Source organism: Daldinia loculata (assembly GCF_022478755.1).
Source record: "Daldinia loculata strain CBS 113971 unplaced genomic scaffold F4817scaffold_71, whole genome shotgun sequence".
Classification (NCBI taxonomy): domain Eukaryota; kingdom Fungi; phylum Ascomycota; class Sordariomycetes; order Xylariales; family Hypoxylaceae; genus Daldinia; species Daldinia loculata.
Genome location: NW_026054925.1, coordinates 1 through 18,001, shown reverse-complemented (window position 1 = coordinate 18,001; position 18,001 = coordinate 1). Strand labels below are relative to the sequence as shown.

At 43.8% G+C, this 18,001-nt stretch overlaps 2 protein-coding genes across 2 annotated transcripts; both read left to right on the top strand.

Annotated features, from left to right (window-relative positions):
* Positions 1 to 118: 118 nt before the first annotated feature.
* Positions 119 to 1,670, top strand: F4817DRAFT_266552 (glycoside hydrolase family 61 protein). The gene is made up of 9 exons (XM_049299364.1): positions 119 to 392; positions 484 to 519; positions 577 to 680; positions 750 to 778; positions 834 to 907; positions 966 to 1,007; positions 1,073 to 1,290; positions 1,351 to 1,395; positions 1,451 to 1,670. Exons 1-9 carry the CDS (start codon positions 275 to 277, stop codon positions 1,460 to 1,462), a joined length of 678 nt encoding a protein of 225 aa, XP_049154907.1. The 5' UTR covers positions 119 to 274; the 3' UTR covers positions 1,463 to 1,670.
* Positions 1,671 to 11,806: 10,136 nt separating this feature from the next.
* On the top strand, positions 11,807 to 14,202 carry F4817DRAFT_266282 (uncharacterized protein). Its single transcript, XM_049299362.1, has 3 exons — positions 11,807 to 12,196; positions 12,281 to 12,399; positions 12,487 to 14,202. Exons 1-3 carry the CDS (start codon positions 12,082 to 12,084, stop codon positions 13,993 to 13,995), a joined length of 1,743 nt encoding a protein of 580 aa, XP_049154906.1. The 5' UTR covers positions 11,807 to 12,081; the 3' UTR covers positions 13,996 to 14,202.
* Positions 14,203 to 18,001: the final 3,799 nt, after the last annotated feature.

Sequence of the window (18,001 nt, the reverse complement as noted above, 5' to 3'; positions counted from 1 at the left end):
AACGACGGTCCGCTCGAGCTACCTCTGAAATGTCGGGTTGGAGGAACACGATTCCAATAGTTAGAAAACAGGACAGAATGGCAATTCAGTCGCTTACAAACAATGCTATTGGCATCTGGGCGGTGACATCACCGATGCCGCGATCCCGGGACGCTGGTATTTGATAATCTATATAAAGTACCTCTTTGCCGTCTAGGAAATGTTGTGAAACACCAAGCACAGCGCCATCATCGTCACGGTCAAACTTAGACTTCATAGCTACCCCTTGCCCACCATGAAGAACTTCGCCAACATTGCCGCCGTTGCTGCGCTCGCAGCCAACAGCGCTTCTGCCCATTATATCTTCCAGCAGCTCTCGCTCCATGCCACTGAATATGCCCCGTTCGAGTACAGTACGTCTCACGAAGAAGAATCCTTACCTAGTCGTTTGGTCAGAAATAGCAGAAATAGGAGCAAAGACTGATATAATTCCGGTTTGAACAGTCCGACAAAACAGCAACTACAACTCTCCTGTTACAGGTAAGATTTGAACATCCTCTCTCTTATTCTCTTCTCGGCTTACCCTGACCGTTATAGATTTGACTTCGAACGACCTGAGGTGCAATGTTGGTGCTCAGGGTGCCGATACTAAGACGGTAGACGTGAAGGCCGGTGAATCATTCACTTTTACACTTGATACCGTATGTAACTTATTTTGGATATGTTCCCTTTACTTGTCTAGGTAGTATCATAACTGACTTCTTCGCCAGCCTGTGTACCACCAAGGGCCGATCTCCATGTACGGAATGATTGATGTGTTTTGCATTCTAGCGAATATGCTAACAAACCGCCAGCTACCTGTCGAAGGCTCCGGGAGCTGCCTCGGAATACGACGGCAGTGGTGAATGGTTTAAGATCAAGGACTTCGGTGAGCCACCTCAAGTGCTCAAGCCCTCAGTACTTCAATTACTAACTCCTATTCATAGCTCCCGACTTCTCGGGTGGCGAAGCCAAGTGGGATATGTCTGGTAAGCATAATTTCCAGTGATAAGGGACACATTTTACGAAAGCACAAGCTTACAAGGTTATATAGGCTCATACTCGTACACCATCCCGTCGTGTATTGAGGACGGCGAATATCTCTTGCGAATCCAGAGTCTCGCGATCCACAACCCGTACCCGGCTGGTACTCCTCAGTTCTACATCTCCTGCGCCCAGGTCAAGGTGTCTGGCGGCAGTGGTAGCTACAACCCCACGACTGTGCGAATCCCTGGCGCCTTTAAGGAGACCGACCCTGGTTACACCGCCAACGTGAGTTTCCTAAACCTAAGGCCTTTGCTGTGATGAGCGGATTTGCTAATAGTTTATTAGATCTACTCCAACTTCCACGAGTACACCGTCCCCGGCCCTGCGCCTGTAAGTCGCTCTACATCGCATATGTGTGTATGTTCCAAGTACTAACTATTTCTAGTTGACTTGCTAGATTCTTTTTGGATTCTCCAGTGGCTCTATTCATGGGCTCTAGGGTAGAGGATAGGTACGGGCTAGGCTTGGTGTTTGAAATCGTGGCACTTTTATCATTATATCTTGCTTGGTAAGCCCTGATACAAGGCTTCCCTACATAACAACATACTTCGATTTAGTATTAGATAGATGCCATATTAAATATCAAATATTTCGTCAAATGGTAGCACTGTAGACCTATCTTACTGAGGAAGCGTGATCTACATAAGTAGTCAATTTTCTTTTACAATACCTACGATTTCCAGCACCACTATCGTAAGCATTAGTAGATGAGCACAATATGCGTATTCCGAATTAACCCGCTCTACGAACGTCGAACGGGTATTACGCCGTGGCCGAGACATTTATTCTCCAGCGAAGGTTTGTAAACGAACTCAAACTGCGAAAGTAGTGCAGATGAAAAGGAGTAATTTCAATTGTAGCAAGATGGGAGAATAATGATGTGGTTTGTCCTTTTTTCCTTCGTCTCCATTTACCAATCAAACTACAATAGGTCGCCTACTATTAAAGCGATCGTTTTTATTGGACTTCTTTTCTCGTTCCACTTAGGATCATGAGCAAATATTCTGGCTGCCACATGAAACTTAGAGCCGCAAAAGTCTATCGATCTAGAGACAAATACTGGAGTGGAGGTTGAATAGATGTTTCAATAGAAAGATTTATAGACTATACTGACTCTGAGCCTCAAGGGAATGTATTATATTAAGTTTGTTTCATATTTCGTTTCCTATCCAAGCAGTAGTGAGGATATCGTGATAATCCAACACCAGATGGACTTCATAAATGGCCTCTAAAGCTCCTTCAAAGCTTCCGCATCTAAATATACATAACATTTGTCAATGAATTACTCGAGGATAATATGTGAGCTCCCAATACTGGAGATGCTTGACTTGAAGTTTAGGATGGTTACTAGTGATAGTCCAATAAACAATATATAGATGACTGATCTCAGTAGCACCTAGTGATCTTTCTATGAGATAACCATCCTCTTACAGGCCAAGCTAGTGACTTGTTGTATAAAGATAGAATCGAAACCAAAGACTTGGTCGTTTCAAGGAAATAATTTCTGTTCATAGGAGAGGTAAGTAGGAACTTAAAAGACCTATCGCAAGAGGCCACAGTCCAGTCATTATGTTGAATAGTCATTCGCGATTATGAAATTTCGAATCACGCTCTTTAACTAATTGATAGTAAGATATGTAAATTTTGTAAAGCTGCAGTAGAATCATACACGTGCCCTACGATGGATTTCAAGTTATTCATTATGATTTCAATTAAACGTTCGTTTTTATAAAGTGGCTTTTTATAGATTACTATAAAGCAGCAAGAAGCTGCAAATTACTAACGTATAGAAAAGTCTCCTATGAGGTTAATAGATCACATAGTTGAATATCAATCCAAGGGATAAAAATGTAGCTCGTATTGGCCTGGTCATGTCGCCGTCAAAGACAGCGAAGGCAGTCTAGGGTTTCAATAAGGCTGAGCAACTGAGAGTTGAACTAAGCCATCGCCTACCTCAACTAGACCCAACTACTGTCATGATGACATGTTATTACCTCCAACAAGCAGATGATCGTGACCCCCATCAACGTATCAGGCTACCTCCCCTCAGCTCCCCGAATAGAAATCGCCCCGAACAAGCAGACTAAATAAACACGACAATACGCAATCCGTCTGCCCACGGTGGCGAATTTCAGCGCCACAGCCGTAGAAACAAGGCGTCAGACTGCCGCTTCTTCAAGTGTGATACAGCCCCCCTCTCCATCCCTCCCAAAAGAACGAGGCCTCGCACGCCCACGCGCACAGACGAAGATGTAGAAATCAACACAGAAGCGAAGGGAACAGCCGGGACATGTCGACTGCATACCCACTATACATACATCTACACATACAAATAGATAACTACCTAGGTACCTAGGCAGCCGTCACGCGGCAGCCAAGTGACTAATGCTCCCGCACTCCGAATTCGATCACATGGTCCCCCGTGGACGCGACGACGGGGCGCATAGCCCATGGGGGTCGAGGGCGTGGATGGGTTGTGCATTGTATGTATGTACCCCGGGCACACTACGCACGACCGTACGTACCTAACATATACTGGGGAGGGGCAGGGATTTCTGACGGCTTGCCTTACATACATATGCCGGGCTTATATATACATACTGTGTTGGGTATAAGCTGCTCTTTCTACATAAGCCTTTCCGCTCCAAGAATCTCTATACAACTACATAATCGTAGGTAAATCACCGTCGTAGACGAGATAGTATAATCCGGAACTGGAATCCCCAATATTTTGATACTTGGTTAACAAGAGAACCTACAAAGGTTTGGGGTTGGAGCAGAGAACTCATATACTTACTCGATAGCCGAGTAACTCAAGCAGGCTAATACACGTCCAAGGCCGATATCTGACGAACTTCGAAAGCTGTAAATAAATATGGATAACCACACTTCTTTTTGTGTATACTTTTATATATGTGACAAAAGCGAATAGCTGCATGCTAATGTCAAGAGCTTCCATTGGATAGATCTATTATATCCCGCTCAAAGTTGGGTGGTTTCTCGCCTGATTCTGAGACTTTTTGTTTCCGTTATATCCAACTTAACATGTAACTCAAGTCTTATATAACACAAGGCCTGCTTATGTCGATAGTGACATTCCTCTTGCACATAACCGGCGTCTAAGGACGGCAATATCACCACATTCTATGTTGTCATATGTCTCTCATAGTTCTCGGGGCCACTTGCGTTTATTATACTTATTAGAATGATCTTCCAAATTGTCTCTAAATAGGCAGGTCGGGCTTCAACGTTGCCGCTGGGTTGGACGAATCCGCCTTTTCTCATACGAGACTCATAGTGCCCACCTTCCTCCCGCGGACGTATCATCCTTGATAGAACCTGCACGTCATGTAGATGTGCAGCATTATATATGATTTCCTACTGCTGGGTTTGTTGCTTTTGCGTGCCCTGTTGTATGAGGGACTCTTGTGGAAAAACATGGATCTAGCAGACGGGCGAATATCTCTGATTATGTACCGCGTTAGGTTACACCATGGTCGTCCAGGAACCTAACTCAGGGTCAGGATGGTACCGAACACCAACGGACGTACGATACATCTAAGAACCGAGACTATCGGATGTGACCACTGGCAGTCTGTGGCGAAAGAGCTTAACCTAGAACTAGTAGGTTCGTTTAGTGAGCGACGGCATGTACTCTCAGCGGAGACGACGGATACTAGAACGCGTTCTGCACGCATTACAGGTGCAAGCGCTTGCGTATGTCTCATCGTATCCATACTGCATGTGCGTGGTTGATGGAGGGCTACTGTGGGGATGGTGCATCATGAGATAGCCAGGCCAAGCTCAAGAGGGTGCAGGGACCCTAGGCTATGCAAGAAGTGGTGGAATCTCGCAGATCAGAGGATCTCGACGGTCTTGACAGTCGATCAGATTTGCACCCTTGCAGGACCGAACCCTGTTCGGATAATCGGGAGACGAGGATAACTCGTTGCACTGCAGCGGAGAGAAAAGGGTGTCTAGGATGTTTAAGCATAAGACAACAGCGTCATGGGATGTAGACCCATTTTGGTTCAAGTATACGAAAACGGAAATAAATGGACGATCCTTCGGTGCAATTTGATAGATGGAAGTTGGGGGGCTCTGTTAGAAATGGAGAATTCGGCGATAGTAATAGATATTAAAGGATAGCCGCAATATTGTTTGACAACATTGTATTTAGGAAACTACTCGCAACGCTCGTTCGGCGACCTGGGTTCCTTGAACTGGGTTCTAAGCAATGGTGAAAGATTTGGTGGTAGCAGCCTTGTTATTGATAGGGCATCTTCAAGCAACCGACGAAGAAAATAGACACTTTGCATACCTAACTTGAGAAATCGTACGCTAGGAGACAGATATCGAGCTGACTGAAGTATACCTACTATGTATTAGACGTAGTGTATAGCCTGGTGGAAAGGATAACGGGATGCCGTATGCAGAACGATGCACAGAGCTAGACTGCTGACAGGGACTTATGATGGTGTGGAGATTTCATGCGCAGCAGCTCGAAGTGGTGAGCGAAATTGATTGGTGATTTGTTCGTTAGAAAACGGTGTGGCCACACCGTGAACATTTTGGGAGTAGTGGCTGACTGCCTGTGCATACAAGGCTAGACTCATACTCGCTTGGGCGGTTAAGCAATCTCCGGAATAACCTCGTTTTTGGAGGGTCATGGGAGATGAATAACGACAATGAAAATGCCCTCGCTCTCTTCGGAGCTGAAATGTCTAGAAGGAGACGGGTTGACTAGCTAGCCATATGCAATTCCATACTAATATTAACATGGCCATATGACTTTTTGTTAGCAGTAAGCAACTAACCTAGCGCTTAGTCTCTAGACTCGCAAATCGAACCCTGAGCTAGTCGTTCTGCATATTACCGACCTAAAGAATAAACAGAATTGGGTATTGTTTGACGAGGAATATCGGGGTGTGGCGATTGGCAACAGCCAAGCGAGGGTCGTGTAAGTTACAGAACTTATATTCCCTTTTGAGGAGTATAGTCTGTGATAATGATATATACTGTTAAGAACCTTATATGTAGCTACATGCTATAGACATGTAGTTACGTTAAATCAGACGTGGAGACTTATATGATTAGCTGTTTTGAAGGGTATCAAACTGCTTTTGGTAAAAGATCTTTAGCTCGGCCCAGAGGTTCACCGAGAGCTTCTGATCGGCGGTGCTCTAAAGCAAGGTAGAAGGGTTAGTATTTGGCGAGGAAGAGGATATGACGGAACTAGTACGTGCTTCCTAGACTAGAGAGGCGTGGCGTTGATAAGTAGGTTCCATGTTGGAAAATCAAGGCGAGGGCCTATTGCAGCAGCTCGGTCGAAACGCGCACATAGTTCTGCCCTCCAAATATTGCGGCGGTCGGTGATCATCTCACGCTCCCGTCTTAGCTGATCCCGGTTGCCCCAGATAACCTCTCTTTTGTCGGCAGTTGAGTGATTAGTTTAAGATGAGTGTCTTCCGGGGTTAGGAACGGATAGGCACGTAGCGAGGTCTAAGCAGGGTGAGGAGCGGAATGAACCATGACGGCAAGGCGATAACGTCGCATCCTACAATCATGGTGACCTCTGTAGCCAAGTATAACCCTGGCTCCGATCACTGTCTGTCACCGTCTGGTGATGGAGCTCTACCATAGATTACCATAGATAGGGGATGGATCCCGGCCGTCGTCCGAACTGTACTACATGTGTGTATTTGTAACGCAGAGAGGTATCTAGGTTACTATGTAAGTGGTACCCCTCAGGTAAACGAGTTTCTTGTGCAGGTGTGTGAGTGGGAGAGGTTGAGGATACCTACATAGGTATTGAAAGGCAAGCGAAGAGGTGGTGGTGGTGGTCGCAGGAGGTAATGGTGGATAAGTGGATTTATTATTTGAAGACGCGTGAGGCGCCAATCAAATGCACTGCCGGTCGGGGGAGCATGACAGTGGGTTTAGGTACCTATGTAGTGACCTGAAGTTAGGTATCTGTGGGCTGAGTGGGGCGGTCACGGAGAGAAAGATTTCCCGCAGCAAGATTGCAACCTGGAGATTCGAATTACTCCAACTGGATGCCGGGGCTGCGGGGCTGCGGGGCTGGAGGGTTTATCTTCCATGGTAATGCGCCACTGACGCCACAATTAGGAGGTCCGAGCACATGGAGATTCAATGCTACATAAATTCCATTGGTACATGTTGTGCATTGTGCCTATCGTGTGCAAGTACATACACCCCATTATTGATCACATCCACCAACGTCAATCGTCTCAACTTAGGATCGTTACCAGGTTTTGTTTTAACTACATGTATCACGAGCTAACTTTATACTAGTTTGGAACCACCTACTTTACTTGAACTCGCATAGACATACCTCCTACATATCACCACCAGCATCACTCATATACGTACATCTACCTAATGCACTATCGGATATCTTGGTTTGTAGATCGGCCTCTAGGTTGATGTCGATGGCAATACTTCTCTAATCGTACCGTAACTATTCGCTAGTGCGGGTAGAGGCGACCTCGTGGCGGCACACCGATGCAGCAAGGTCGAAGGCTGAAACGCTTCCCCGGTTTATCAAATTATCAATACCACCGGGTCATTAGACTAGGTATACATTTGATGGCTTGGTGATTGGCCTCGTTTTTGATCCGGACCATTCATTCTAGCTTGGTCGCCTACGATGTGGCCCGATTCTTCTACATGCGTCGGGTGCTTGCTGATGATCCTCGAGAGGAGAGACCGGCTAGATACCAAGCACCTAATGCCTCCAGCATTAAAGCATTATGGAGGCAATGTTAGGATAAATGCGCAAGACGCGGTATGCGATGCGGTATGCGATAAGTGTGTGCGTTATATGCGTTATATGGACGCGTGCGTGCGTAAATATGCACGTAGTCTCACTTACACGAGGAATGATAGAAGCGCGGGAACTATGGCTGCAGTCGCCACTTATGCGCCTTCGTCGCTCATCCGATGCAAATTTCAGTTAAAGATAGCGGTGATCGTCACGAAATCCAAGACATGAGCGAAACAAGTAAACATCGTCTTCTTCGATATCTCGAGATAGATACAACATCTAATTTGTGCGGCAACTATCTTAATTCTATGCTGTAGAGAGTCTAACCGGTGGCCGTTGCGCACCGTGCTATACGTCATGCTTCGTCCGAGTTTGCGCGTCGGCCGCCCCAACAGTGTCGGTCAATACAGCCTACTAGTGCTCACTCGTATCATGACCATAATGACATCTTGAGGACATAAATAAACGTTTAGGGCGGCCCCCAAGCACAAGTTTCCCGGTGGATGAGGTGGACGTCTCAAGTCCCATCCTCTTTTCCTATAACGTCGACCTGCATTTTTGCTATCCCGATTACCCATATGCTGGGCATCGAAATCCTACGAAATCCATCAGCTCTTTGGCCAAGACTGCTTCGCCGGAGAGTCTTTAACCTGACGAAATACGAGCCGGAGATACGGGTTTTCCCTGGCGAAGAACGGCTAGGGAAAAAGCAAACGAGAATAGTCACTAACTAGTATATCTGATATGTCACTTACCTAGGTAACTTAGTTTTCCAATAAGGCAAGCTGCTGATCACGGACGCTTCGGGACGTGCACGAGTGAGCTACACCCGTCTTACCACCCTTGTGTCCATTTACGGGTTACACCTCGTACCTATATCTTTAGCCTCACTCAGTCGACACAGCATCACCAGAACCATAGCCATTGCAAAATAAATTACATAGGGTGAGCAACCGTATCCGGTTTGAAGGAGTGTTTGTCACGATGGCTTATGCCGAGTTCATACATCTGACGCTTTAAGAGGTTTAGGAACAAGACTACATCGTTGCGTCATCTTTTAGATCAATCCTCGCTTTTCCCCAAGTTGCTTAAGGGCGATCCCATCTGCTTGGCACTTCGACTATCTCTGGTCTAACTTGGTTCAAATTGTCCGTGCTCGCGTTATACCGATTTTATTTTAGGTAGTTTATGCGCTTCACCGATCTTACGGTACTCCCCCCCAAACCCATCATCTATGGTTGACCTGATTCGAATTCGGACAAAGGTGTATTTGATACATACAAAAGCATTGACCCCGCGACATCTCATTTGCTAACCTCGAGCGTGGTAACCTTAAAAGCCTACTTTTCAGGTCTTGATTGATTGGGTGCCACGCGTCGGGTTTCAAGGCGAAAGGATCCATCATCAGCATATATGGGTTTCTTACCTTACCCATCATCTCATGCATACAAGTGGCTAGCCGTTCGCTCGCATTTACTTTTCTAGACTCGCTCTAAGTTGGTACCAGGACAGTGCTCACCGACTTTGAGATAACTATCCATTTTACCAGGGCACTGTGAGATTTACGGGCCTAAGGCACAATCTTAACCCACCCTTCAACTTTTTGGTTGGATGGGGATACAACTCCTCTTCTAACTACATACATACATTCGTACATCATCGTGAGACGCCGTGACGATCCAACTCACCGTTTCATTAACTGTGGATCAGTTCATGTCGCCATCCCTCATCTCGCAATAGAAAAGTCACGGGACCGGCAAAAGCCGGGTGAACGATTTTAATAATCTAGTCTCTTGTCTGTTTCTTTGCAACCCAACGGCGCTTCGAGTTCCTTGAACCAAGCTCGCGTACTTGAGTTGTTGGAAGTACCAATGAGACCCCCACACAAGGCCATCATCCCCCTGTAGACCTAGCCCAAAACTTCGCAAGTCCTGGACTTGTCTGACATTACCCTGGAGCCACTCTTCCGTCCCTAGATAGTGTCCCTAACGAAGGAATACGCGGAGACGCCGGCTTTATTTGTAACTACATCCAGTACTTACCACCGACATTGAAGAGAAACAGTGCCTTGCGTCGACCTGCATATGACTCTTATCTTCAACGGCAGGACGTTTACATATTTGGCAGCTACCCTAACTCCCAACTCCCCTCGTTAATTGCTACGTTAACTGCCTAGGCCTACCCTCTAGGTTCCAGGTTAACATAGCTCATATATACAGGGCGCAATAGTGAAAAGTAGAGGGAACGCGTGAGGGGAAGAGTTGACGCAACTTGACTGTGGCCTCGTGGCTGGTTAGAGTCATCCACCACCTTTTGAGATATACTAGACGGGCAGGCAGACGCAACTGCGGGTTCCTGGAAACACCTTACCTGATCCGGTTTCCCAGTGCCTCGTTACATTCCACACGGGTGGGTGTCTTGAACTGGGCCATCAGCTTACAAGTAAATGACCTCCCATTGGCATCGTCCGAGTCTTACGAATCATCAACGACTTTGATTCAGCCACTGAAGAACACCAGGATAGGAATCAGAAACCAAGCGTAACATTGATTTCATCATTAAAGCTCCGAGCCACTATCGTCACCATTGTCACATTTATCACAAATTCCCCGATTTTTCGGTTGTGATACTCTCATTTGACCGGCCAAGAAGTTTTTTGAAGAAACAAGAAACAAGAACAAGAACAAGAATCAGATAATCAAAAACTCTATCCGTATTCTTACCTCCGTGTCTCTTCCAGTCTGCCTCCTACCCAAGTACATATAAGTACCTCTACTCAATCCCAAAATACCGTATTAATACAATTCTTATCCTCGTCTACTTTATTTTTACTTTTATTTTTATCTTTTTTTTGCCCTTTCAATAAACCGAGGTCTTTCATCTTACACGGCTTACCCCCACATTTATATTCATAAAGTGAAGACCCCTCGAACCCCTCTTGTCCTCTTTCTATCACGGCGGATTCCCTTAAGTTTGCCCTGCGAACTACGCTGCGATCGCTCTCTCATTCCAATTAGAACCCGGTAAGCCACTGTAACCCCCCCTTCTCTTATCCCCCAGGTCCTGAGGTTCCATCTTCCTCAACTCCCGTCTAGCTTACCTAAACTTACCCTGTCACGGATTTACATATTGGGCTAATAATAATTAAAGCTCTCTTCTACATAGCTCCTCTCAACTTACAACTCGACTTTGCTTGCTTCCTCTATTGCTCGCCAAGTACCAAATCTAGCCTAACTTAACCTAACCGTATGTCAAGTTCCCAGCCCCAAAGTCCCACGTCTTAAGTCCCAAGTCCCAGTTCTTATTTCATTACCCCCCAGTCGGGATGTTCACCCCTCGTCGCTGTGCAGCTATTTGATTTGGCCGAATCTCTGCCGCCGCTAACCATCCTTCTTCTCTTTCTTATGATCTCTCTCTCTCTCTACATCCCCTCTCTCGTTCCATTCGAGAGTTTTCGCCTGAAGAAAACCAACAACTCACAATTCCTCTTCCTCCAGTAACCTTGAGACACACCACGCACATACGCATACATACGCACACATATACCCGGAGCTTCGGAATTCTCAAATCATCGCTTTCCAAGTTCAATTTCCCCTCTCCACCTAAATTTAACTTTTTATATTTTATTATTTTTCTGTTCCTGTACCTTGCACCATCGAAGTGGTATCCCGTCTGCATAACGGTATACGTGTAAGAGGTATGGTTAAACAAGACTTTCGTTTTTACATTGTTATTATCATCGTTGTCTTATCGCTTCTTTTAACCAACCAGTTTTATTCGTTATATATATATTTTTCCCTCATTTTTCTTTTTCGCCCCGTCTACCCGCATATCTTTTTTATCAAGCTATTAGAAACCAGCTACGTGCTCTGATAATAACAAATCGTCTAGCTGATATTAGCCCTGTCCCCGACTCGACCCCGGACTCGAGCAAGAGTGGAAGAGCAGCACGACACGACCCTGGGTTTAGACGACGATAAGGGGGCGTCAATGCTTGCTGCGACCAGGTTGTCGTCGACGCGCCCCTCCTAAATCCTCCCACGTCTCGCTACCACCGTCGCCGTTTATTTGCCTACCATTCTATCCATTACTGGTACTATTATCATCCATACTATTACTACTGCAACCTCTGCAACATCTGCAACCTCTTTCTCCCCTTCCCTTTCTTTTTTTCTTCCCGTCGCATTTAAATTCTCTACCCGATCGCAGCCACCGTTACTACCTCTAAAATGTCCGAATATCGTCATATGAGGTCCGGTAGCTTAAATATTCCATCCCAGATAAATACGATGAGTCCGATAGTTCCGTCACACGGTCGCTTCGATGGCCCGAGAAGTCCACCGAGTAAGTAATATCTATACTAAATAATTCATGCTTTATCCAACCTTCAAGTCGTTCCTTTCTGACCTCGGTATTCTCCAATCGCAGACACGTCGCACGTACCATGTAAATTCTTCCGACAAGGCGCATGTCAGGCTGGTTCCGCTTGTCCCTTCAGTCACGATCTCGGCACTGCTGCAGAAACGGTGTGCAAATACTTCGCCAAGGTAAGAATGATAAGTCGTCTCACAGAGTCTCACATGCAAGGTACTAGGACAAAAAGAAAGGCGACTAACGATCTGGTGAAACTATAGGGCAATTGCAAGTTCGGACCGAAGTGCGCTAATGTCCACGTCCTCGCCGACGGTAGACGAATCAATTACGGCAAAAATGGTATCACCATAGGCCAACCTCTTCACCTCGGTGGTCGAGTCAATCCAAGCTTCAACTCTTCCTCTAACAGCGCCTTAACGAACTCGTTCATGCGCGCCGACGCCAATCCATCATACGGAAACTCATACGGCTATCCAATGTCCCCGAGCGATACTTATCAACCCATTGACCGTCGACCGAGCTTAGAAAACGTGCCAACTATCGATACTACATATTCCCATACGAGCTCACAATATGGTTCGCCACGCGAAGAAGACCCGACTCGTCTTGGCTTAGGTCTTTCGCCCGTAGCTGCTAAGGGTTTATCCGTTCTTGACGCTCCTCTTCCCGCATCCTTCGATTCGAATGGAATCTCCAATGCCGCCAGATACCCCGGTGCGCCGTGGCCATCCTCGATGCCCTCGCAATTTGGACTTGATTCCCCCTCGCCATCCTTAAACGCAGCCAAGGATTCGAGAACTTCGGAAACCCTTAAGCTCCTACACCACTCGGCATTCGGTAGCAACGAGCATTTGTCTTCCGTTGCAGCCGGTTCCTCGCCCCCGACCCAACCATCCGACGAATATTTTGGCAGACGTCAGATGCACTCGAGCCGCTACGCCAAGCCTAAGATGCTTAGCAGCAGCGCGCCGCGCGCCATCGCCGGTGCTATCGACCGAGATTGGGAGTCGGAGTTTCCCTTTCTGGAGGAGGATTATTTGCCTGACAATCTGAAAGACTTGTTAACGCCAGCGGAGAAAGCACGGCGCGGTTCGCGAGCAGCCGATGAAGAATCCAACGGCCATAGGGGAAACGGTAATTCGCCTAGCATCCCCGGGATGAGTGGCACGGGGACACCCAACGGCGAGGTAAGCTCCAAATTCGGTAGCCCAATGGCATCGAGTCCAAGTCGGTGGGGACCGTTATTCCAACGACAGCACGAGGAACACGAGGCGAAGAAACATGCAGCAGCAGCTAGCGCAGGTGTATTTGGACACGTCGGAAGTCCTCTTCGCCAATCCAGCCTCAGTGCCAACGTTGTGCGACCACACAATTCGAGCCGGTCCAGTAGCATCGAGGGTCTAAGTGCCTTGTCTCAGCAGCTGCAACGCACACGCATCGACAGCAACGGAGGCGAATCACCGCTGTTGCATCCCAATTCGCATACGTCGCGACCATCAAACGGACGAGCCGGCGAACGCCACGTCAGCAGTGGCTCCATCAGTTCTAGCGCCCGGTATACCACTCCTATAGGGGAAGAGGACGGCGAATTCGTATTTAGCATGGACGAGGACGGCGATCGAGACAGCACTATAAGGGCACGGAAGCGAATGTCCGGTGTAGGCACCGCTATGAGCGTCTGGAGTTCTAGCTACGCTGGCGTTGCTGCAGGACCCGGGAAGAAGGACGATGGTGCCGCGAGAGTGGTCGAAGGGGTCGGCGGCCGGTGAGCGATGCTAGGCCTAGGAGGACCGACCAGGATATAATGACGCATCGTCGCGTGGGGCATTAACAACGCCTAAGGAGGATGCTCGGTCCTTATACGAAAGCATTTCAAAGCATGCGTATTCGAGATGCACATATTGAGACATCCTATTGTCCGAGTCACGAAGTCACGAATCATAAAGCGCCCAGAAGCTGGCTATAAAGCATGGAGAGTATTATATAAGGGCGCTACGACAGGTCCTGTCCATATCGGGGAAGATATTGAAGTATGAAAAGGAAGACTGTTGCATAGTTAGCAGGCGGGCATAGAGACGGCGGACTCCTGCTACTCATTGTTTAACTTTTTCTCACGGCATCCAGGTTGGCAAAACTGACACCCCGACGAGATTGCGGGTTTTTTAAGAGACTATCTATAGGAGATGCGATCAGGGGGCCGGAGTTGGTTGGGCAAAAAAATATCATATTACCACATGAACTTTTTTATATTTCTCTCCCTTGTTTATAACCCTTTTGAACCGGTCTTCATCTTGCGGCACAGGGGTCTGTACTTATTACATTCTTGGAGATATCCTGGGGTTATTGGCATTCACTTTTTTTTTTCCTCTCTACATCTCATCCGATTTGTTACATACAACATCTAGCTATTTTACGCTTAACATGTAATTGGGATTTAGTCATTTGGTTGGAATGGGAACACGGAGGTAGACATAGGCGGTCATATACACGAAAAAAATTCTTTTTTCGATTGGATTAGAACAGGACCATGCTGCCACATTCATACATTCTTCCATTCTTACATACTCCTTTCTATATAGGTATATATAACTTGGCTAGCCAAAATATTGTGGAGAGCTTCTAGGGTAGATAGGTGCATAGTAATAGCACAAAGGGAGATATGTAAATGCAAGGATGTGTATTACTCCCTCCACCAAATTAGCTAGATAGTTCATAAAGTCGTCCGTGTGTAGAAGCCGAATTTGCTTCATTCACATCGTCGATCATTCGCTTACAAAAAGCCTCGGCTGCCTACATTACACGAGGGTAGGTCACTCGACAGGTAGAAACTAGGTAAAAGGGCGATTGTAGCCTAGGATAAGTTAAGCCTAGGTGGTGAGGCAACTCGCCGACCATTTTAAGTTATTAAGTCAATGAGTGAGTTGACGAGTGCCCTGTCCGACTTTCGGTATGCAAACAAAGAGGCAGGAATACAAATAGGCAGACAGGTAGATAATTACCGAGGTACCTAATTAATTAGGGGGTAGGTAGGAAGGTAAGGGAGATGGGTAGATAGGCAGATATGTCGATTGTCCCCCCATATAGTCTCCAAGCCAGATGACTCCTAACCGTATGCCAAATCATAGGGCTGAAGGATTAGACATCCTGGTCAGCTAACCTACCTCTTACATTCACCTTTTAATCCGGGCGACTTTCGCCATCGAGGCGTTTTGCTTGCGAACCCAGGGATGACTTATACGCAGGTACAGCCGGTGATATAGATGGAGCTCTCATATGTAGTCCAATATGAGTCGCCCGATTATCAGGTAATACTACATAAGCAGCAGGTACTTATATGAATAGAAAACCCTGTGCAACTCGAATAGGCAGCCTCGGCGCAGATGCGCAGAGGGTTTCTGACGCGGCCTCTTCGTGTACAAATTGAGTTGGTGCGCATTTGCGACTACATCTCAAGAGCAACAAACGGAAATCTACGAAAGGTTACTATACAAATAATATGCAGTGGATCGTGACTCGGGGGTAGTCGAGACACTGATATTCAGACATCATTGACCAGGCATACTTATGAAGAAGGCTGTAGATTGTCCTCTGTTTACGCCCTTTCTAAGGCGGCGTAACGTTTCGTTAACTAATGAGATCTAATAAAGAAACTACCTAGCCTACTGAGATTTACTGTTCAACTATCTGCCTACGAGGCTTGGAATTAGAGGTTACCACCTAGTATCTATACTTCGTTCGGGTCGACCCTTTGTAAAATGCATATTCGTCGTGTATCCAACGTTTCGGTCATAGTTCATATTGTAATAGCTGTTGTGAATCCAATCTAGGACTTAAATAGAACTAAAACTTACGTAGGTGATAGAGCGCCCTTGGGGACCTCGGTATCCGTGGGCGCTTTATATCTAGGTAATCAGGGACTCAATCTCGCTATTACGCCTCACCTGCACTGCGATCAACGGAGTTCTTCTAAGTAACCGATCATATTATATCAAAAGCTTACCGGTAGGGTTGTTGCAGCTCCATGCCATGCTCACGATCAAGGCTATGAGTTGAAGACTTTTCTACGGAGGGACTTAACTCAGCCCCAACCCAAATACGATAAAGTCCTACGCCAGATTAACCAGTTGCCCTAGTAGAATGATTCTCTCTGCTTGGAGTGTACTCAATTTCACTTGAACCCATAGAACAAGGCTGTCTGGAGTACTCACACCCACTACTATTAAGGTGATTGGTTTACACCGAACTTTGCGTTGTTTCATATAAGCAGTCAATCATTGTAAATAATAGTATTAGCAGGTTTTCAATAATAAATAGACAAGCATATACCAAGCAAGCGACGTCAAAGATTTCAATCCTAATGTAGATGAAAACGCGTACTGAGGCGCGTATAAGTCAACCAAGGTCCAACACTTGGGCACTCCCCTCCAATCGAACTCGGTGTCGCACAAAACTGTCGTGTATCCCGACAGCCTGGGATCCAATAACCCGCTCGGCCCGGCTCGCCAGCGATCTGCCAGTCTGGTGATCCAAGATTATAAACAGTTATATAACTCCATATATATATATGACCATATGTAATAAAGGCTGTAAAAGGCTTGGAATATAATTAAGATTATTAATAATTTTTTAAGGTTTTAAGGTTTTTAATTCTTTTTTTTTTTAAAAAAAAATTTTTAATTTATTTATAAATAATTTAAAGTATATATTTTTTGGTTTAATTAAATTTTTATTAATATATTAATTTTATTTATATATAATTATATAGTTTTATAATATTTTTTATTTAATAAATTTTAAAATAATTATTTTATATTTTTTATTAATTGTTTTTTTTAATTAATAATTTTTTAATATTATTATTTATATAATATTATTTTTTTTTTTAAGTTTATTTTTAAGTTAAAGTTTTAAATAAAAGGTATAATTTTTTTTGGTAAAATTTAAAAATTTATTGGTTTTTTTAAGTTTTATTAATAAAATATTAAAATTATTTATTTAATGTTTTTATTATTAAAGTAATTAAAAAGTTTTTAAATTTAATATTTTTTAATTAGTTAATTTTTTTATTTAATTAAATATTTTATATTTTTTTAAATTTATATAAAGTTTTTAATTTTATTTATATAATATTTTTTAAATTTTATTAAAGTTATTTTTTATAAAATTTAATTAAGATTAAATAATGTTTAATTATTAATATAATAAAGTTTAATAAATAAAATATAAAACAAGTTGTAAATTTTTTATTTTTTAAATAAATAAAGTTTAATAATAATAAAAAAAATTATTTTTTAGATTTTAAAAAAGCTTAATATTTTTTTATTTAATTTTTTAATAAGTTATTTTATTTTAATATTTTTATTATTTAATATAATTAATTAATTTTTTTAAAATTTTAATATTTTTTTTTTTATTAGTTTAATTTTTTATATATTAACGATTTTTTTTTAAATGTTATTATATTTTGGTATAAATTTATTTTATTTAATGTATATATAATTAATTATTTAAATTTTAAAAAATGCCGGTAAATAAATTATAAATTATAAAATAAAAATTATAATTTATATAAAACGATATTATATATAATAATATTAATTTTAAATTATTATATATAAATTTTATTGTTAATAATAAATTTTTTTAATTAATTATTTTATAATTAATAAATATTTAAAAGTAAATTTTAAAAATTTAATTAAATTATTTTATTTAATTATTAATTTAAAAATAAAAAATTATATTTATTTATAATTTAATATTTATAAATTTAAA

Coding starts and splice junctions, on each gene's coding strand:
- F4817DRAFT_266552 (XM_049299364.1), top strand. CDS start 275: ATGAAGAACTTCGCCAACATTGCCGCCGTTGCTGCGCTCGCAGCCAAC. Junction 520..576: donor CTACAACTCTCCTGTTACAG/GTAAGATTTGAA, acceptor TGACCGTTATAG/ATTTGACTTCGAACGACCTG. Junction 1,008..1,072: donor AGCCAAGTGGGATATGTCTG/GTAAGCATAATT, acceptor AAGGTTATATAG/GCTCATACTCGTACACCATC.
- F4817DRAFT_266282 (XM_049299362.1), top strand. CDS start 12,082: ATGTCCGAATATCGTCATATGAGGTCCGGTAGCTTAAATATTCCATCC. Junction 12,197..12,280: donor TGGCCCGAGAAGTCCACCGA/GTAAGTAATATC, acceptor CTCCAATCGCAG/ACACGTCGCACGTACCATGT. Junction 12,400..12,486: donor TGTGCAAATACTTCGCCAAG/GTAAGAATGATA, acceptor GTGAAACTATAG/GGCAATTGCAAGTTCGGACC.